Source organism: Neofelis nebulosa, chromosome 11, assembly GCF_028018385.1.
Source record: "Neofelis nebulosa isolate mNeoNeb1 chromosome 11, mNeoNeb1.pri, whole genome shotgun sequence".
NCBI classification, from domain to species: domain Eukaryota; kingdom Metazoa; phylum Chordata; class Mammalia; order Carnivora; family Felidae; genus Neofelis; species Neofelis nebulosa.
This window is the reverse complement of record NC_080792.1, coordinates 79,701,229-79,721,803: the sequence shown is the minus strand read 5'-3', so window position 1 is coordinate 79,721,803 and position 20,575 is coordinate 79,701,229. Positions and strand designations below refer to the sequence as shown.

The window sequence follows — 20,575 nt, the reverse complement described above, 5'->3', positions numbered from 1 at the left end:
AGAGACAGAAAATAAGAGGCAAAAGGACGGGGAAAAGGAGAAAGAGAGACCCAGACACAAGGAGGAACAGACAGAAAGACCCAGAGATAGGAAGAAGGGGGGAAATGAAAAAGAATGAAGAGAAACATCACAAGAAAATGCAAGAAAGAAGGAAGGGAAAAAAGAGAAAGGAAAGGGAGAGAAAGAAGGGGCAGAGAAGGAAAGAAGTGGCTGCTCTCAGGAGAGAATATGAGAGAGCTGGACCAGGCAAGGGTGCTGGTAGGGTCTGGGGCTCCTGGTGTCTGCGAGCCATCAGACCAGTGGCGGGCGGGAAGCCCTGACTCACCGTGGAAGCAGAGCAGGTACTCCTCCCGCTGCCCTGCGCCGTTCACCTGCACGATTGAGACAGGGAAACTGTTGGAAGAGGAGGCAAACACAGCAGGCGCCAAGGAATGGTCATTCTTATCCAGGAATTCTGTAAAGTCAGGCGAGAAGCGGGGCTTCAGGAATGAGCTGGTGGTGGCAAGGCTGGAGCAGAGTGCGGGCTGGGGGGAGGACTTGGGCCCTACCCTCAAGCGTGTACTGCTTCATGTCAATTTCGTAGAATTTATTGGTTCCAATAAGGATACTGTAATTGGTGAAGTGGATGCAGCTGCAGGGCTCTGAGGTCTCTATCTCCTGAGACAGAGGGTAGAAGAAAATGACGTGAGTTAACACAGGGCAGCCCCATTTCCACTGCTATTCCATTTCCGCCTCAACTAACCACGCCTTGGAGACGGTCACCTCTGGACTTATTCACGTTCTCAGCCACACAAAGCACACTCCATCCTTTCATGTCCCCCACGAGGGCTGATAATCCCTTTGCTACCTCTGAGTTCTTTGCAACCCCAGACCAAGAAAATAAGGTCAAATGGCAGCCAAAGAGTCAGAAACACCATTTCAATGAAAAGGTAGCAAAAACAGATCTTTAAAAATACAAATTCTTATCTGAGGAAAAGAACTGGAGAAAACAGGGTTAGAGGGAGTGGTTTTAAGCTTCCTTCTTTTGGTAAGCTAAGTTTCTAACGTGAACCTGTATCACCTATATGATTATTCTCATCATCATTGTTGTCATCTCCATTAGCGATGGGCTTTCTAATTACTTCCACTTGTTTTCAGGCCAGTCCTAATAGTAAAAAAAAACCTAGGCATGCTTATTCAAAACGGTAGCCAAGAATTACAGGGAAGCAATGATTTCTGAGAAATCTCCTAAAGCTAACAGTTCAAGCTCACAATCCACACTATCATCACTGAATATTTCTGATCACCTGCTAAGTATGAGGAAACTTTTAGGCAGCATGACACAGTGAAATGGCAGGGAAAAATCAAACTTCAGTTTTGGTCTCAACTTTGTAACAGGATCTCAAGCCAGCCTCAATTGTCTAACCTGAAGATTGGGGATGACCACCCCTGCATTTCAGAACTGTTGTGGAAAGTATATAATAACCAGCTCAGTTTCTGGATGGTGGACGAACAGCCCACCCAGGATGAAACTATTTCCCTAACACAGAATGACCTCTATGTATGTTCACCCATCAGTCATTTCACTTCTGAGACTAATCGTGAAGACACCTGAAATAAAGCAGGCTTACTACAGGTGGCGCTTTCCTAGCCTAGGGACAACGGCCAGTCTCAGGAAGTGAGGCAAATGATCCAATGTGCACCTTGTCCACAAGGCAGTCACCATCACCACTCTGCTCCAAGGACAATCAGCTCCCTAATTACACATCAGAACACAGCTAGCACTGGCTTCTCCAAAGGTTAAACAAAGAAACTTCCAGGATCTGACATAAATTCTGATAAGTACCACCAGAGACTGCTAGCTTCTCAGAGAGATGTCCTTCCTTTTTTATGCTAATTGAAACAAAGTGTCTCTTCCATCAGCCAGCTTCCTTTCTCCCGTAACAAAGGGCTGAATTCACTGGGCAGGCTAGAGAGGCCGTTCACAAACAGAAGGAAAATGAGAGGGAAAAGGGCAGCCACTCAAGGCTCTGAAGCTTCCTCCAGGTGTGTCTGTCTCTTTCTCCCTCTCCCCCTACCTAGAGATCACCAAAGCTGAAGGGACCTGGCACACACTGTTCCCTGAGACGGCACGCTTTCCACATCAATTGGTGGGGACAGCAGGACAGGTGAGGCCCAGGACTTACTTTCCGAATGCAGTACTTGCTGAGGTTTTCATTGTAGCGGAGAATGATGACTTTGCTGGGCATGGCTGCACAGATGCAGAGCCCGTTCTCAATCTGAAAAGCAATCAGGGAAACAGAAAAAGAGTGTCAGTCGTGTGTACACTGGCTCCAGAGCAAAACTAGGAATATAACATCAATTTTTTCTTAATGTTTATTCATTTTTTGAGAGAGAAAGAGACAGAGTGTGAGCAGGGGAGGGGCAAAGACAGAGGGAGACAGAATCTGAAGCAGGCTCCAGGCTCTGAGCTGTCAGCACAAAACCCAATGTGGGGCTCGAACTCCCGAACCAGGAGATCATGACCTGAGCCGAAGTTGGACACTTGACTGAGTGAACCTACTCAGACACCCCCAAAAAACTTTTTTTAAATAAAAAGAAAAAAATTGATAAAACTGACAGAGCACACGGTGTTTTACCTTGCTCAGTCCCTGTCTGAAAATCCTGGGCCCATCTAGCAATGTCGTTTATCAGCCCCTTAAGATTCCTCTAAGAAACCTTTTCAAATCAACACCTTTCTAGGCCAGCCATTCTCCTACTTTATATTCTGCCCCCCGCCCCCTTTTTTTATTGCCACAATTAATCACAACCATTATATAAGTGACTAAGAAAAGAATTCCAGAGACCAAAAGTCCTCAAGAATAGTGACTAAGGTCAAGGCCCCTTCAGGAGGTTCCTAGAGTCAACCAGAGCCCTCCCCCACTGGTCCTCCGTTCCTCAGCACAGAACTCTCTGAAGGCTCAGTCAGGGACACAGGATGTGTTGGGTAAATGCTGACTCAGTGGCTAAACAACAGATTCCCATTGAGCCATTTTCTGAGAAGGGAAAGTCAGTGGTTGTCAACAGGATGACTCCAGTGGCCTCAGGCAGCCTGCAAATGCTTGATTCAGATTTCATTAAAGTTAGACATGTTCATGTGTAGGCACCCACAAATACTCTTAATTTTTTCAATAAAAAAAGTTTCCCTAAAGAAGCAGGGAAGAAAATAAATGTATTTATGCACCAAAATCAATATGCTGTTAGCTACCAAACAATTAACCTGAGTTATCGTGAACTGACTTTATGTTCTATAAATGTCATAAATCAGAATTTGCTAATTTCTAGTAATAAAACATTTTTCATCCAGTCCAGGAGTGGGGATCCATGTCAGATTAAAAAAAAAAAAAAAGAGACCCTGTCCTACACACGCTGACACAGATATACACACACGTACACATTCTAAGCATGGATCTTCCTTTCAGTTTTGTTAAATTCTCATTTTTCTCTCTGACATTGCCTTTAGATTCAAAGCCTGTGCAAATTTCATGGCTACACAAATTCCTTCATGTGTCTAAAGGAAGCAACAGAAATTTAGCCCAGTTAGAAGACATACAATTTTCAAGGTCAAATTGGTAAGCTGCCTCAAAAGGAGGGAAGAGCCGATTTCAAGAACATTCTGCCAGCTGAGGCCCTGAGGAGAGCCTACCTTGCCAGCAGCAAACAAGTGACAGCCCTTCACGGCTTCAAAAACGTTGGCTGAGATGTCGGGCTGGGCGGGAAGGTGAGCCTGCGCCAGGGACTGCTTCACTTTCTTCACGTCAACAAGGCACAGAGCTCGCTCTTCTCCTGAAGGGAAAAGGAAGAGCTTCACGGTCAGTGTGAGGCAGGGAAGCAAAGGTGTGGGAAGACAGTTCTACTTCTCTTCACAAACATCCACGCGGGGCCATGCAGGTCAACAGAGTTTTCCAGACACTCCTGTGTACACAGCTTAGGTCCAAGTTTCAGATCTAAAATGAAAACATCTGGCCTCTCGGTCAAGATTCTGGGATGAAAAAAAAAATTCTGCCGACATAAAATCAGAATGTGAACTGTACTTTCAAACACGATCCCCATCAAAGTGAAGATGAGGACGGGTTAGGAACAGAGGGGACGTTTTATGAAATGACAGGCTTGGACCGTTCTGATAGGTCAGTGTCATGGAGGACCAAAGGAAGGCCAAGGATGCATTCCAGATTAAAGGAGACTAATGGGACACTACTAAATGTAGTGCACAATCTGGGACTGGATCACAAACCAAGGGGGAAAATACCAGAAAGGACGTTATTGGAGCCGCAGGTAAATTCTAACTATGAGCAGTGTGTCAGACAACTGCATTCCAACGAGGGATAAATATCCTGAATCCAAAAACGGTGCCACGTGAAACGATTCTGTGTGATACTATGACAGTAGACCCATGCCACTACACGTTTGTCCAAACCCACCAAGAGTGAACCCTCACGGACACTCTGGACCCTGGCTGATGATGTGTCACTGCAAGTTCATTAGTTATGTCCAATGTCCCACTCCAGTCGGGGATGCTGATAGTGGGGGTGGAGGGATACTGGAACTTTCTGTCCTTTAAGCTCAATTTCACTGTGAACCTAAAACGCTTCTAAAGAATAAAGTCAAGTAGGAAGGGAGGAAGGTAGGGATGGAGAGAAAGGAAGGGAGGGAGGGAGGGAGGGAAGGAAAGAAGGAAAGGAAGGAAGGCAAGCAAGCAGAAAAACAAAAGAGGCAAAGAGAGTAAGTGTTGAGAGCCAGTTCCTGACTATATTATTTCAGCCACGCCTAAAACAAGACCTGACTGTGGATGTTTTTGAACATTGAGCCAGCAAATTACTGTTTTCCATTAAAAAAAAAATAGTACTGCCAATAAAGAGAGAAAAAATTTTTTGCCATGGTTATGTGAGACAATGCCCATGTTCGTAGGTGATACGGTGAAGAATTTGGGGTCACAGCTGCAAGGGACTCTCAGACGGCTCAAAAGTTAGTGTGTGTGCGTGCACGCATGTACATTTGTATAGGAAGAGAGAGAAAATATGGCAAAATGTTAACCAGTGAACAGATGGAGGGTTTCTGAGGGTCACACAGAAATAAGAGGCAACATGCTAACAGGCAGGCTCTCAGAAGGCCATGGCTCAAGGTGGCATTGACCTCGCCACGACGCCGGCATCAAAGGGTCTGATGTTACCAGGACTCTGAGGCTCCTACTCGTCCCCTGGCTTAATGGTGAAGTGTTCTTTGGGGGTGTCAGACTGTACTGCACTGGCCACCATGGGAATAAATCTGGGCAGAGAGCGCCATCAGCTTGGGCACCAGCAGGGACACAGGGGAAAGAGCCGCTTCTACTCCCACCTGCCTGCAGGAGGGCCTGCCTTTGTGTTTCGCAAGCGTGACACTGGCTTTCAGATAGTTTCCCTCGACAGTGAAGAGAAAGCGCCATGTCCTTGGCCTACCACCTGCTATCATGAGTAGCTTCTCCAGGTCCTTGATGATATAAATTTGGAAGACTGCTCCGATTCCTGGGACATGGGTGAGGGAGTTTTTCAAGACATTCAGAGCGTAGAGCCCTTCCTCAGTGCCTACCAACACCACCTGCAAGGAGAGAAGGTCACAAGCACAACATAAGCATGATCACATCCCGGGGACAACCCCATCAAGGAAGAGCCCTTTCTTTCTTGACTGCAGGGGGCGGCTACTGCCAGTGTCCAGAGAACAGTGCTACCTGGTCGCTGAAGGGCAGTGTGCAGTTCATGTCTAGACGGTCATCACCTTCCAGTTTCAGCAGGGAGTTTCCAAGCAATTTCTTTTCGTATTGGAACAAATTTAAAAAAGAAGGAAAGAAAGGAAAAGAAAAAAACAAGGACATGGTAAGATGGAACTGTTCATGACCAAACCATCCAGAGAGATAAAAGCAAGAACAGAGAGAAGTTTGGTGCCAGGAAGGAAGGTTACTCCTGAAAATGCCAGAAACACACATTTGGTCTTGGCTTGCCCCCTATTTTGATCTGAGCTCAGAAGGCAAAACGTGAATGTTACTGCTTATCTCTGGGGTGGTTGTTAATTAGCATCAAAGTAATGCCTCAGCTTGATGCAGAAATAAAATAGCTGTAGAGAGATTTTCTGTGGTAGGAAATAAGCTGAGACTAAAGAGATTCCACCTGCAAAGGGTTAATAAGCCACATGGAAGGCTCCTGCCCCTCCAGGCTGCAGCAAAAGTACAAAGCACAGTGTCAGCACCAAAGAAGCAAGCTTCTGAATCTCTTTACCTGAACCCACGCAGGCAGAAGCTCGTAGGAAATACAGTCACGGCCCTATTGTACACATATTAACATGGATTTCAATAACAGGCTCACACAGGTAACCACAAAATAAGTCATCAAAACACTGGTCCACCCGGTGAGCAAAGCTCCGATCAGGAGGCTCATGGTTAAGAAGTTCACCATTGTGAACCGTGAAGGTGCTTACTAGGAGCCCAGTGTTTGGTCTTTGGTGGAGAAAACACCAATGAGCAAGGAGCCCTGTTTATATCTTGGAAGTTTCCAGGAGGAGTGATGCCAGTCAAGGCACACCTACAGTTCCAACATCTTAAGGGTAAGTAGGATTCCAAACCTGCCTACAGAAGAGCAGTTCGTGTGGAAGGTACGAGAAGGTTATGAAAAGCCTTCCCGAAGTTGGCATGGCTGTCGGCAGACTTTTGTGCTGCTCCACAGCCAAGCGCTTGCAAGTAAACTCATCAGAGTAAACGAGAAAGAGGATTTCCATATGAGTACATTTGCTGCCGTGACCAAGATCAATCGCTGCCCCAAGAGCTGGCTAACAGCACTGACTGCCTCACTCTAAAGGGCCGCAGGGGGAGGGTGTGTGACACCAGACAGACCGCGTACAGCCTGTATCTCAGTGACACAAGAGTCCCAGTCATGACAGTCTCGGCCATCACTCCCCTGGAGAGGCGGCAAGAGGGGCCCCACCACTCAGGTCAGTTCCCAAGTCAGCCCACTTTACAAAGACAGACTCCAGCTCCTGCCTCCATACTCACAGCATCAGCTTCTGCTTTTTCCCTAGAAACTCTCCCACCTGCGACCACAGACTCTAAGGCGGTGACCCAGCGCTGTTTGTCGGGGAAGCTGGGAGCCAGCAAGTAGAGCGTTCTCCCGGGCCAGCAGGTGGTGTGTGGGTGAGACTCCATCTTCAGTATGTAGGGGACATCTAGGGGATGGGACAGAGAGCAGGGGTCTGCTGTGGATTCCTCTCACTCTTGGGAGGGATGGCCCTGAGGTGTCAGACATCGCCCAGGCATGCAAGTCCTAGACCCCACTATAAAGGGGGAGCCAAGGAGGGCGCCCCCTCCTCCCCCTGCTGATTCATCCAGCCCAGTGCCCGCCCCCACTCTCACCTCCCCACCCCACCCCCTGCCGTGGGTTCTCCGGCTTCCGCTCACCTGCTTTGGCTGTATTTGCAAGCTCAGAAGCACCAACGGCGCCATGAATAGATACATCCCCGTCGGGAAGGCACAGCTCAAATTCTTCCACCGGCCTCTGTCCAGCTTGGTGCAAAGAGGAAGGGCAGAGAGAAAACCAAAAGAACAGGAACAAGAACGAGGGGAGAAGAGAGGAAGAAAGAAACAGAGAGAGAGAGAGAGAGAGAGAGAGAGAGAGAGAGAGACAAGGCAAGAGAGACAGAGTATGCGTGGAAAGAGAGGCGCACGAGAACAAAGGAGGAGGGAAAAAGGTGTGCAGAGAAGGCGGAGAGGGAAGATAAAAACAAAATAAAGTGTGTCAGATGAGTAGCACAGTCAAATTTCTGCTGACGATGCGGATTTATGGGCTAGTTGACTGAGGCAGAAGTTCTCTGAAGGTGTATTAGCAGGTAGGATCTTCAGGGCAGCACCCTGCAGGTTCCTCAGAGGGGAGACCTATAGACGTGAGTATCGTACCAATAACCTTTAGCGAAGTCATTTGGTTTTTAATTTTCAAAAATGGAAAATCGTAGAAGGCTTGCAACGCAGTTGGAAAAACAAAGCCTTCACGCCAAGACTGGGAGACCTGGGTCAACCACGTGCAATGAAATTCCCCCTGAATTCTTAATTTACCTTCTCTGGCTTCGCTGTCATAAATGAGGACTTTAGATCCCTCCAGGACAATGTACTTCCTGTCCCAGCCTTGCTGTCCTCGTTTGTTATTCCTGGGGGTATAGGGATGGATAAGAACAAAGGTTTAGACTCAGGAGGGAAGGAGGGAGGGGGAATCCTAGCCACGACGCTTCCCTAGGAAACCTCAGGAATGGAAGTGCCCTGTGCCATCCATGTATCAGGGGAGGCAGAGCTTCCTTCTCCCCTTGTGGGTTCTGTGGCTGGCCTAGGCATTCCACTGGTATCAGACAGACGAACAAGAGATAAGCATACGGTTTTTATTTTATGTGTGTGTACCTGGGAATCTCCATAAGAAAATAAAGACCCAAAAAGCAGATAGGCCTAGTGTTTGTATGCTAGCTTGAACAAAGAACAGTGGTTATGAAAAAGCAACTAAAATGTATGGGGAGGCTAAAGGAAGATAAGGTGTTACTTTAACAAGGCTTATCTGCAGAGTTTTGTCTACAAGCCTTGCCTCCCTGCTTCTGGTGAGAATATTTCTTTCCTCCTGGAAAAGGGAGGGGTGCTCTTACACGGGAGATTTATCTCCTGCTTTCAGGTAGAGAAAGGGGAGGTCAGAGGGGCCTTCTTAGACCTGCTGTTTCTCAAGTGCCTTTGGCTCAAAATAATCCTGGTTCCAAAGTGGCATATTTTGGGGTGGCATCTTTGCCGGCACGTGCCCCAGCCCAAGCCACCCTGTCACAATACCTGGGCACTTTCATCCACCCTTCCAGGTGCAGGCCGCTGCTGGGCTCCTTGGTCTGGAGACCCGGGGAGTTCATTTTGTCACGGCAGAAGGCCTCGGTGAAGTGCGTGGCATACTCGGCTGGCAGGCCACAGGTGGCTGGCAAGCACGTAGAGCACTTGGGATGACACATCACCTGACATTCTGGGGAAAAGCAGTGAACAACCTGAAAACACCTTGTCGAACCCTGGACCATTCCTCCCTCTGCCAGCCAAGCCCCAGCCAGGGTCCATCAGTCGAGCCCCATCACCCAGGTAAATCCCTAAGCTTTCGCAGGAGCCAGGTCCTCCCTACAGAGAGAGGAAACATGAGAGCCAAGTGCTCTCCACCCAGTTGTCCTGGCTTCTCCCGAGGCCGCCACAAACAGGCGTGTAGAGGACCCACCGGCAAGGTTCAGCTGGAGCCAGCACCCAGCCTAAAGGTGGGGAAAGGGCAGCCTGGCAAAACGGGAGGGCTGGAAATCAGCAAAGCGCAAGGCATTTTGCACACGGGGGGTGGACACGTGAGCTGGAAACATGTATATGCTCTCTCCTTCAACGGGAAAAGTAGCGTCCTCCCACTGGAATGAAAAGCTTCAAAATGAATGCGCTATATGGTAAAACATTTTTAAAGGAAAAAACCCACACCCATCAGATAGATGTGTTTAGGGGGAGACATGCAGGTGCCCACGGCAAACGCACCACTGCTTCTCTTACCAAGACATTTGGATGCCTGGCGCCCAAAGTGCACAGTATCCAGACACACAGCACACTTTGTGGCTCGCATGTTCAATCCTACGTTAAATCGGTGAGGAATATTGTGGTGCATGCGCTCCTTAAGACGCCGGCTGAATTCTGAAGGAAATGTTTAAAAATTCATTAGGTGCTGCAAATGATACCATCAAGAAAGTAAAAAGACAACCCACAGAATGGGAAAGGATATTTAGAAATCATCTCTCTGACAAGGGGCTTGTAGCTAGAATATATAAAAAGCTCTTACAACTCAATAATAAACAAGACAACCCAATTTTAAAATGGGCAAAGGATCTGACTAGAAGATAAGTAAATGATCAATAAGCACATGAAAAGATGGTCAACATGATTGGTCATTAGAAAAACACAAATCAGGGGTGCCCGGGTGGTTCAGTCAGTTGAGCATCTGACTTTGGATCAGGTCATGATCTCACAGTGCATGAGTTCGAGCCCCATGTCAGCCTCTGTGCTGACAGCTCAGAGCCTGGAGCCTGCTTGGGATTCTCTCATATTCTCTCTCTCTCTCTCTCTCTCTCTCTCTCTGCCTTCCCTCGCCCCCTCCACTACCCCCGCTTGTGCTGTCTCTGTCTCTCTCAAAATAAACTTAAAAAAAAAAAAAAAAAAAGAAAAAGAAAGAGGGGCGCCTGGGTGGCCCAGTCGGTTGAGCGACCGACTTCAGGTCATGATCTCATGGTTTGTGAGTTCAAGTCACGCGTCGGGCTCTGTGCTGACAGCTGGGAGCCTGGAGCCTGCTTCCGATTCTGTGTCTCCCTCTCTCTCTGCCCCTCCCCCACTCATGCTCTGTCTCTGTCTCAGAAATAAACATTAAAAAAAAATTTTTTTTAAAGAAAGAAAGAAAAACACAAATCAAAAGCACAAGGAGATGCCACTTCACACCCCACTAGGAGGTCTAGAATCAGACACATGGAAAACAAGGTGAGGGTGTGGAGAAATCCAAATCCTCATACACTGCTGGTGGGAATGTCAGGTGGTGCAGCAGCTCTGGAAGACAGTTTTGGCAGATCCTTGAAAAGTTAAAATTAGGATTGCCCAGCAATGGTGTGACCCAGCAGTGCCATTCCTAGGTATATGCCCAAGAAAGCCGAAAACATATGGAGCCACAACATACAATGTTCACAGCAACGTTATTTAGGATAGCCTAAAGATGGAAACAACCCAAACGATTATCAATGGATTGATAAACAAGATCTGCTATCCATACAACAGAATATTACTCAACCAGAACAAGGTGAAGTACTAATTAATGCTACAAGACGGGTGAGTCTCCAAAGCATTATGCTCAGTGAGACAAGCCAGACACAAAAAATATGGTATGATTTCATTTATATGAAATGTCCAGAGCAGCAAATCTATTCAGCTTAGTGCTGCCAGAGATCTGGCAGAGGGGAGAATGAGGAGTGACTGCTAACGGGTGCAGAGTTTTGTGGGGAGGGAAAGGTTAAGGCCAAAAAATGTCCCCAAATTAGAAAGTGATGGTTGTACACCCTTAATGCACTTAATAAAAAAACATCCAATCATACACTTCAAATGAGTGAATTGTATGGCATGTGACTTTATCTCCATAAAGCTGTTAAAGAACCATTACAGCAGGTTACAGAGTGTGAAACTATTTTAACACTCACAGATGCATCTCAAGTTCTATGAATCAACTTAAAATCTCCATTATCCGGTTATTAGGAGTTGGGTATTTTTTTTTTTTTATGTTTATTTATTTTTGGGAGAGAGATGCAGAGTGTGAGCGGGGAAGGTCAGAGAGAAAGGGAGACACAGAATCTGAAGCAGACTTCAGGCTCCGAGCTGTCAGCACAGAGCCCGACACAGGGCTCAAACCCACAAACTGTGAGGTCATGACCTGAGCTGAAGTCAGACACTTACCCGACTGAGCCACCCAGGCACCGCTAGCCATATGTATTATTAATATACACTCTAAGATAACATTTTAAGTAAAAGAAGAAAGGTGTTTTGCAGTGTATAGCTTAGTGTGCTATGATATTTTAATAGAAAAAAGGGCTAAGGAAAATATGCCTATTTCCTCATACTCTTTAAGTATAATTATATAAGATACATGAATAATATGATATGCTTTCACATGCATGAACTATTGCTGGAAGAATACAGTGGTGGTCCCCGGATAAGGGAACTGACATCGGGGATAGGGGACTCACTTCTTACTCTTTATCCCTTAGTATTATTACTTGTCACTTTTACCGTATGTATGCATTTTCTTAGTGGATTAAAAACGCTTTCAACCAAACTCCAAGGGCCCCTTGGGAACGTACCCTCTGGAGTCGATGACTCCTTTCTGCGGCTGGAGGGCGGGGCGAGCAGGCTCATGGCACTGGGCTGGTGCTCGGGCGACCGCACGATGGCGGACATGGCGATCTGCTGCCTCGCGGTGGCTGGCGTAGATGGGTGCGGGTGGTCTGTGGCCTTCCGGTGGGCAGCTGGAAAGAGACCAGTCCGATGCCTTCTGGTTAGCTGGGTCACCAAGAAGCCCAAACCAAGCGGACTGCCCCTGGGCTGTCTTTCAAGCCCCCGAGACCAAAAGGACACGCATCGTGCCAAATGGGCAATACCAAGGATGCTGTGAAGTTTTCACACTTGGGACATCTGGACTGAGAGCGTATGGGCCAGAACCACAGATGCTGAACTAGTACAACCCATCTGCTTGAGGTGGGTCCTCTGCCTTTTCCAGAGACTTGGCGTAGAGAGTGCCCCTACCTTCCTCCCGGGCAGACCGGAGCTCGATGCGGGTCTTCTGAAGGGCTTCCTCTAGCTCTGCACAGCGAGCTTTCTCCTTCTCCAGAGCCACCTTCAGCTCATTGTACTGCAGAGGAACCTGTGTGGGCAAAGCAGGGTCCTCTTTCCGTCGACTAAATAAACCCTAGCAATGGAAACAGAGATATCTCCTAACTCCTGGAAACTGGCACTTTAGCTGAAGGAACTCTGACTCAAGAGGAGCAGACCATGAAAGCCAGGAGCATACTCACTGTAAGCGGATTTAGTAAAAATGGCATGTGAAGGGGGAAAGGGGAGACTGAACCACAGCCCGTTCCAGCCGGCTGGAAAAAAATAGGGTTTTGGAAATTTTCAACAAGAGGGCTCAAGATGCTTGCACGGCCACCACCCCTTCCTTCGGCATTCCCAAGGAGGAGAGCCATTTCCTGAGTCTTTACCCTCAAAAAATGGAAGTGGAGGATGGAGTCAGGACGGATGGTTCGGAAATCACTCTTGCCTTGAATTTGTCTCATGACGCTTAGTTACGAGACACAGAGATGAGCATTTTTTAAAAAGGAGACAAAAAACTTGAATCCTAAAATGATGTCAAAACAAGGGGCTTACTCAAAAAAAAAAAAAGCAAATGAAAAAATGAAAACGTGTACTGGACATGGAAAAAGGAAAACACAGGGAATCATGTGGCTGAAAAAAAAAATTAACCACCAAAAATAAATGGAAACACCCTGACTACATCACATGACACAATCAGAAAACAATCTGCTGCTAAAATACAAAAGATTAAATATCAGAAGCATAACAAGCACAGACAGTCACGCGGTATGCAAGAATGTCCCTCCCCGGCAGCCACCACTGGAGGAGGCTGTTCTCGTCCCTCACCATAAAGAGAGCGCTGGGGACACAGGCGCCAACTGCCCGCTCCAGCCCCTTCTCGGGTGTTCCAGGTCACTGGGGGCTGCCACTGCTCCCCCAGGGTGGGAATGCTTTGGGAAGGAAAAGGCAGGGTCCTCAGAGACCTGTTCAGACTAAGAACACCCGGCCAAACCTCCTAAGAGGGCTCTGGTGGTTTAGGGAAGCAGGTCTTGGGTGGATCCAAAATCTGCATAGGTGCATCTGTGTATAACCCTGTCCATAGCTGGGTGGGTTTTTTTCCCCTTTCCTTTTCTTTTTGGTCAAAGTTTTTCATTTGTTTGTCTATTATCCTTCTAAAGGGATGGCGCAGCACCCTTGGAGTGGAGTGGTGTCACCTCACCTCCCTGGGTCCCAGTCTCCTGCTAGGACTCTGCCAGTCAAAAGGACTGGGCTAGATGATTTCCAGTCTCTTCTGGAGTTCCGTATATGTGCTCTGAGAATCCTACTACAGAACTGAGAACCACTCTCTCTTTCTCCTGAATCCCACACACATGACCTATCTCTCTATAGCCCTATACCTGTGACCTGCTAATCCCTCTGGAGTCTTGTACAATGACCTCGCTGGAAACCTTTCTCTCTGCTATTACCACCCACCCCCCAATCCAGCTGATTAAAAAAAAAAAAAAAAAAAAGAGAGGGAGAAAGAAAAAAAATCACTCCCTTAACAGAGACAGGCACTATAATTTTAAAGGCTATGAACACAAAGTAGTTTGTTACAGACTTGATAATGACATGCCTTCCTTAAGGACTATTCTGACGATCTCAAAACCTATCTTCAACCCAACATAAAACTAGAAAAATGTGCATTTTGTTTTCATGGATGTTTCTGTAATTATCTCTCACAACGGTATTTCATGAATCATAAGGACTGAGAAAACCTCCCGACTTTTCTAACACTCAGACCCACCTTTTTCTTTTTAGCGGGCTGGTCCATTTTGGCTTGCAGAAAATCAATGAGTTTGGTTTGTTGAGAAATAGTACCTTCCATTTTCACTTTTTCATGAGAATAGAGAACCTAAAATTCATAAAAACAAAAAAATAAGCTTGGCCCTAGAAAGAAGTATACTTGCAAATTTGGTACTTTAAACAAATAAAAAATAAAGTCATTAGGATAGTAGCAAATGAACATTCAACACAAACCACACTGCACCAATATTTACTCAGTCCTATTCTTATAGCCCAAAACAAACAAACAAAAGGAATGATACATGGACAGGTAGGTGAAAAAGTAAAACAAGCCAGGGGTTAATATTAGAATCTCGGGCATGATCATGATAGAAATTTTCCAACATCTCTGAATGTTTGGAAAGTTTTCCAATGAAATATTGGGGGAAACACACAATAACATACAATATAAAGATAGCGACCGTTTCCCCAGATGGCTTTTGGCCATCACGCTTTGCCTCCGCAGACAATCTTTAAGCCAATTCCCTCCGCTGGTTCTCACCTGAATGTTTTCCAGCTGGTACTCCAGATCGCTCCTTTCCGTCTTCAGCAGATCAGCCCGGTCTAGGGCTTCCTGCAGCCCTTGAGTCAGACGGAAGATGTGATTCTTCTGCAGATCCATCTGCTGCTGTAATTTGGCTTGCTAGTGGGGAGGAAGGCCAAGACAGAGTCTCGGTACCACGGAGAATACAGCTTGGTCCCCCACTGTTAGCTTGTTGCCAAACTAATTGCAGGCATGGCACCAAACTTGGCTTTTGAAATCATCTCCTTCCAGAATTACCGATGGTCTTCTGTTCCAAATTGGTGCATGGCACCGATAAGAAGAATTTGCCCAGAAATCTCTGATGGCCAGCAAGTCACGGGATCCCCACCGTAACAAGAAATCCAGGCTGGTGGTCTGCCTTCCCAGAGTTACAATTAAGGACATTTGGGTACGTACAATATGGCCCATCTGAGGTGCCCTCTGAGATGCTGTGAATTACTGCCATGACAGCTAAGCTCCAATTTGTCCTTGGGGTTTTTGGGTTTGTTCTTTTTTTTAAAGATCTGTTTATTTTTGAGAGAGAGAACGCAAGTGAGGAAGGGGCAGAGAGAGAGGGGGACAGAAGATCCAAAGTGGGCTCTGTGCTGACAGCAGCAAGCCACACGCGGGGCTCAAACTCATGAGTCCCAGGTGCCCCCTGGGTGACATACTCAGTGCCACCATGCCCGGCGTACCCCAGATGTTCAAGGAATTCTCGTAATCTCTCTCCCTCCTTTGTCCTCTTTCCTTCCCTCCATCCAGTTTGGGCTTCCCTCTCACTTCCCCATCTGCCTTCCCCGTGCCAGCCTCCTCCACCAGCCTCCCCCATCAGTCCTTCATAAAGCAAGAGATACTGTCAGCAGCCAGAGATCACCTGGCCTGTGTGCCAACTTAGAACTTATGAATCAAACCAGAACCCCTAAAATGCAGGGGGGAGGGGACGCAGGGGGACAGCTAAGATTACCTCTTAAAGGGAACTATGAGTCCCTTACAGTGCAAGTGATTTCCACAAATTACCCTCTTTAGTTTCTTCCCACTATTTTAGGACAACATTAATTACTACACAGGAAGCAGAGAAACAGGAGCTGGGGACAAAAATTGGTTTGGTGACAGCCAGGCCCAAAATATTTCTCTAGAATAAACACATCAACTGTCCGTGAGCTTTCCAAGAAACGGACTGCTTATTTACTATAATAAAAAACAAGAGTGACAGGTTGCTCAGTGGAATGTTTTTCAAAGCCATTTACTTGCTTCCCAGAGAGAGGGAAATGGGGGCTATTCATGGGTCAGTGCTGGACTGAATGCAGGGCGTTGGACCTGTCCAACAATTCCACGAGGTGACAGGAGACCGGGAGGGTGCATGAGGGAGCTGGATCACAGAACCAGAGCACCAAACGACCGCGGTGGTTGAAAGGATGGATCAAAACCAACAAGAAAAAGTTCAAAAGGACAGTATTCTTTGAAAACACTGACTGATAAATGCCAGAATATAAAGATGTTTACTCAAAAAACGCAAGCTTACAGAAGGGTTGGTGGCGATGTCACAGGTCAGTGGGTGTCAGTGGTGTGATAGAGCTATCCAAAGAGCCCAGGGTAACTGGCAGAGGCTTACAGAGCCCAGAATGGAGCTGGAAATATCCTACTGGACCCCATGTTGCTCATACCCTGTGGACTTTTAGCAACTCTCTTTGGAAAGATAAATCTACCAGAAAAGAACATCTCAAACTTGGAGGGACTTGAAATGTTTCAATTAGGTAAGAGAAGGTGGTCTGGCGTGGGGGAGCTACTCAGATATCTAACTGACTGTCACAGAGATAATAAACGTAGCTCTCTCCTAGAACTATCGCAAGGACTTTATGAGCCAAAGCATGAAAAGGGCACTTGGCGTATAGCAATTGCTACTTAAACATTAGTTTTTTGGAGGCATCTGGGTGGCTCAGTCAGTTAAGTGTCCAACTCTTGATTTCAGCTCAGGTCATGATCTCACAGTTCAGGAGTTCAAGCCCTGTGTTGGGCTCTGGGCAGACAGCACAGAGTCAGCTTGGGATTCTCTCCCTCTCTCTCTGCCCCTCCTCTGTTTGTACTCTCTCTCTCTCTCCCTCAAAAATATGTAAACATTTAAACATTATTTTTTTATTAATCAAGTAATTTGATTATTATTTGGTATTACTCTATTTTAGGTGGAAATACCAGACTCAAATGTTTCAATGAAACAGAACCAGTGGTTGGAAGTTATAGGCTTTAGTTCAAAATAAGACAGAACTTTCTAAGAATTAACGTTGTTGAAAAAATGGGTCAGGATATCCAAAGGCACATGTACTCAGGCAGAGGTTCAACCAGGCCCACCAGTGAGGAATGTTGGGGAAGGGATTCTCTGCCTTGGACAGGAGGTTAATTTGACCAGGATTAGCAAATGGACTTATACCTCTGGCATTACCTCTGACAGCCTGATAGTAGCTATTGAATGTCATGTCAAAAAAAGTTTCTGAAGCCATTTTGGGTCCAGGAGGAAATCTGGGAGAAAGATCCATTAGCAAAGTCTGCCAGGGCCAGGGATGAAGGGAACAATGGAACAAGGGCTGGAAATTTGGGTTCTGTGACTTAAAAAAAACAAAAACAAAAACAAAAAACAACTTCTTTCCAACCCTGAGACTGTGATTCTGGCCCCACTTACAAGTCTCTATACCTAATGAAGAGGATATGGTTAACTTAAGAAGATGACAAACAAGCAAAGACAAAAAAGAGAGAGACAAACCATGAAACAGACTATTTAAGTATGGAAGACAAACTGATGGTAACTAGAGGGGAGGTAAGTGAGGGGATGGGAGAAATAGGGGATGGGGATTAAAGAGTACACATATCACAATTTAAAAAAAGACATGCTAGGAGCGCCTGGGTGGCTCAGTCGGTTGAGCGTACAACTTCAGCTCAGGTCATGATCTCACAGCTCATGAGTTCAAGCCCCACGTTGGGCTCTGTGCTGACAGCTCAGAGCCTGGAGCCTGCTTCAGATTCTGTCTCCCTCTCTCCCTGCCCCTCCCCTGCTCATGCTTTGTCTCTGTCTCAAAAATAAATAAAAACGTCAAATAAACATTTAAAAAAAGACATGTTTTAACATATCTTGAAATCAAGACATGACATCTAGACACATAGATAGCTTTTTGACAAAGGTGTCAAGAAAATGTAGTGAGGAAAAGAGAGTCTTCTCAACAGATGGTACTGGAGTAACAGAATAGCTCTATGGAAAAAAGTGAACCTCTGCTCTCCTGCCATACGTAAAAATTAACTCGAAAGACATCCTAGACCTACAAATAAAAGCTAAAACTAGAAAACTTCTAGGAGAAAATAGAGAAAATAATATCTTTGACTTTAGGATAAGCATAATTTTCTTTTTTTATAGATATAATTTATTGTCAAAGTGGTTTCCATACAACACCCAGTGCTCATCCCAACAGGTGCCCTCCTCAATGCCCATCACCCACTTTCCCATCCCCCCCACCCCCCATCAACCCTCAGTTTGTTCTCAGTATCCAAGAGTCTCTTATGGTTCGCCCCTCTCCCTCTCTGTAACTTTTTCTTTTCCCCTTCCCCTCCCCCATGGTCTTCTGTTAAGTTTCTCAAGATCCACATATGAGTGAAAACATATGGTATCTTTCTCTGACTGACTTATTTCACTTAGCACAATACCCTCCAGTTCCATCCACGTTGCTGCAAATGGCCAGATTTCATTCTTTCTCATTGCCAAGTAGTATTCCATTGTATATATAAACCACATCTCCTTTATCCATTCATGAGTTGATGGACATTTAGGCTCTTTCCATAATTTGGCTATTGTTTAAAGTGCTGCTATAAACATTGGGGGTACATGTGCCCTATGCATCAGCACTCCTGTATCCCTTGGGTAAATTCCTAGCAGAAGCATAGTTTTCTTAAATAGGACACAGAAAACACAATCCATTTTAAAAACTGATAAATTTAACTTCCCCCAAATTAAGAGCATTTGCTCTTTGAAAGATACTGTTTGAAAAGACAAGGCAAGCTATAGAGTGGGTGAAAGATTCACCATCCATACATCTGGCAAAGGGTTGTTATCAAGAATTCTTTAAAAATTTTCCTCGGGGGGTGGGGGGGTATCTGGGCAGCTTAGTTCGTTGATCCAGAGCTTCTGACTCTTGATTTCAGCTCAGGTTGTGATCCAGCGGCATGGGATAGAGCCCAGTGCTAGGCTCTGCACTAAATGTGGAGCCTGCTTAAGATTCTGTCTGTCTCTCTCTCTCTGCCCTTCTCCCCTGCAGGCATATGTGTTCACTCTCTCTCCCATTAAAAAAAACAAAAAACAACTTTACTTGGAAGTAACTACCCAAAAGATTTGAATTTACACTTCCCAAAAGAAGATATATGAATGACAAATATGTGGAAAGATGTTTATCATCACTCATTAAAGAAACGTAAGTTAAAACCACAATGTGATACTGTAATATATGCACTAGAAAGGCAAAACAATACTAAGTGTTATGGGGTCAGAACTGCCACACGAAGACTTGGACACCATTTTTCACAGATTTATGTATAATAACTAAAAAAATGACAACTATTCAAAGGTTCATTAACAGGTGAATGGATAAATGATGGTATACCCATACAATGAATTACTGCTTAGCAATAAAAAGCAATGAACGGCTAATACATTCATCAACATCAATAAATCACATAAGCATGTTCAACTAAAGAATCCAGATACAAGAGTATACAGAGTATAACTCCACTTCTATGAGATTCTAGGAAAAAAACAAAAACAAAACAAAAACAAAAAAACTATCTATAGTGACAAAAAGCAAGTCAGCGGGTACCTGAGGCCAGACCCGGAAGGTATGGACTAGAAGGGGGATGAGGAACTTTTTTAGATGATGAAAATGTTTTATATTTTCGTTGCAGTGAGGATTAACCAGGCACTTACATTAAAACAATTATATATATAATTATATGTATGTATATACATATAGAGCAAACTTAGGTTAAGCCCTTGGTCACATGCTTACAAAGTGCACACCATGACCAGGGATCCTAGCCACATTCTGGACAATAAATATCATTCTTTGTTTCATAATGGTTTCGAGTGTCAGTAAAATCTGCCTCAAACTCAGTGTCAGCCAGATGTCTGTGCTCAGAAATCTATCTGTGAAGTACAGACTGGGAAGCTGGAAATGTTCTCATGTCGTTTACAAGTGAGAAAGAGGGGACTGAATCAGGATCCCAGCATGCTATTCCAAGCCTTGTCACTGACTCACCATGTAACCTTGGACCAAAGTATTGAGCTGTCAGAGCCAGCTCTCCTTCCTCGGAAGGAAAATAGGACGGGCGAGATCATTGATTATTTCTGTTCTGTTTCCAACATGTGCCTAAAGTAGGGACATTGCCTATTCATTCCAGATAAAAGACCATCATTCTCTACTTGACCACCAGGTAGATTTTTAAATTTGTATTATAGTGTTCTTAATGCTGCCTTTGGTGAGCCTTCCACTCAGGATATATTGAGATATACCTAATTTTATTTTAAAAACCTTTATTGCGGTACAATACACATAAAATTTACCATTTTAACCATTTGTAAGTGCACAGTTCAGTGGCACTAAGGACATTCACGTGGTTACGCAACCCTTGCCAGCATCCACCTCCAGACCTCTCCCAAACGCCCACCCATGTTTTTTAAAGTATCATTCTGTAAGGTATTTTATTCTCACCTGCAAAATTTTCACCACATTTTCCCAAGTTGATAGTTCAACAATATTATTTCTATCAGCACATATCATAATAAAACCTCAACTAATGAGAAC

The 20,575-nt window shown here is 45.5% G+C and overlaps 1 protein-coding gene across 11 annotated transcripts in view; it reads right to left on the bottom strand.

The window, feature by feature from the left end:
* CIT (citron rho-interacting serine/threonine kinase) overlaps positions 1-20,575 on the bottom strand; it is a 164,019-nt gene that overhangs the window by 11,488 nt on the left and 131,956 nt on the right. For 6 of the 11 annotated variants that reach the window (XM_058691126.1, XM_058691128.1, XM_058691134.1 and 3 more), the window contains 16 exons: positions 14,721-14,861; positions 14,181-14,288; positions 12,347-12,509; positions 11,905-12,069; positions 9,569-9,706; positions 8,837-9,017; positions 8,090-8,181; positions 7,439-7,543; positions 7,037-7,206; positions 6,267-6,311; positions 5,723-5,803; positions 5,457-5,592; positions 3,665-3,804; positions 2,166-2,258; positions 549-657; positions 326-454 (listed from right to left, as the gene is read on the bottom strand). In XM_058691126.1, coding sequence (XP_058547109.1) covers positions 326-454; positions 549-657; positions 2,166-2,258; positions 3,665-3,804; positions 5,457-5,592; positions 5,723-5,803; positions 6,267-6,311; positions 7,037-7,206; positions 7,439-7,543; positions 8,090-8,181; positions 8,837-9,017; positions 9,569-9,706; positions 11,905-12,069; positions 12,347-12,509; positions 14,181-14,288; positions 14,721-14,861 — 1,996 coding nt within the window. The remainder of the gene's footprint in view (positions 1-325; positions 455-548; positions 658-2,165; positions 2,259-3,664; positions 3,805-5,456; positions 5,593-5,722; positions 5,804-6,266; positions 6,312-7,036; positions 7,207-7,438; positions 7,544-8,089; positions 8,182-8,836; positions 9,018-9,568; positions 9,707-11,904; positions 12,070-12,346; positions 12,510-14,180; positions 14,289-14,720; positions 14,862-20,575) is intronic. The other 5 variants (XM_058691127.1, XM_058691132.1, XM_058691130.1 and 2 more) reach the window with 2 other exon arrangements.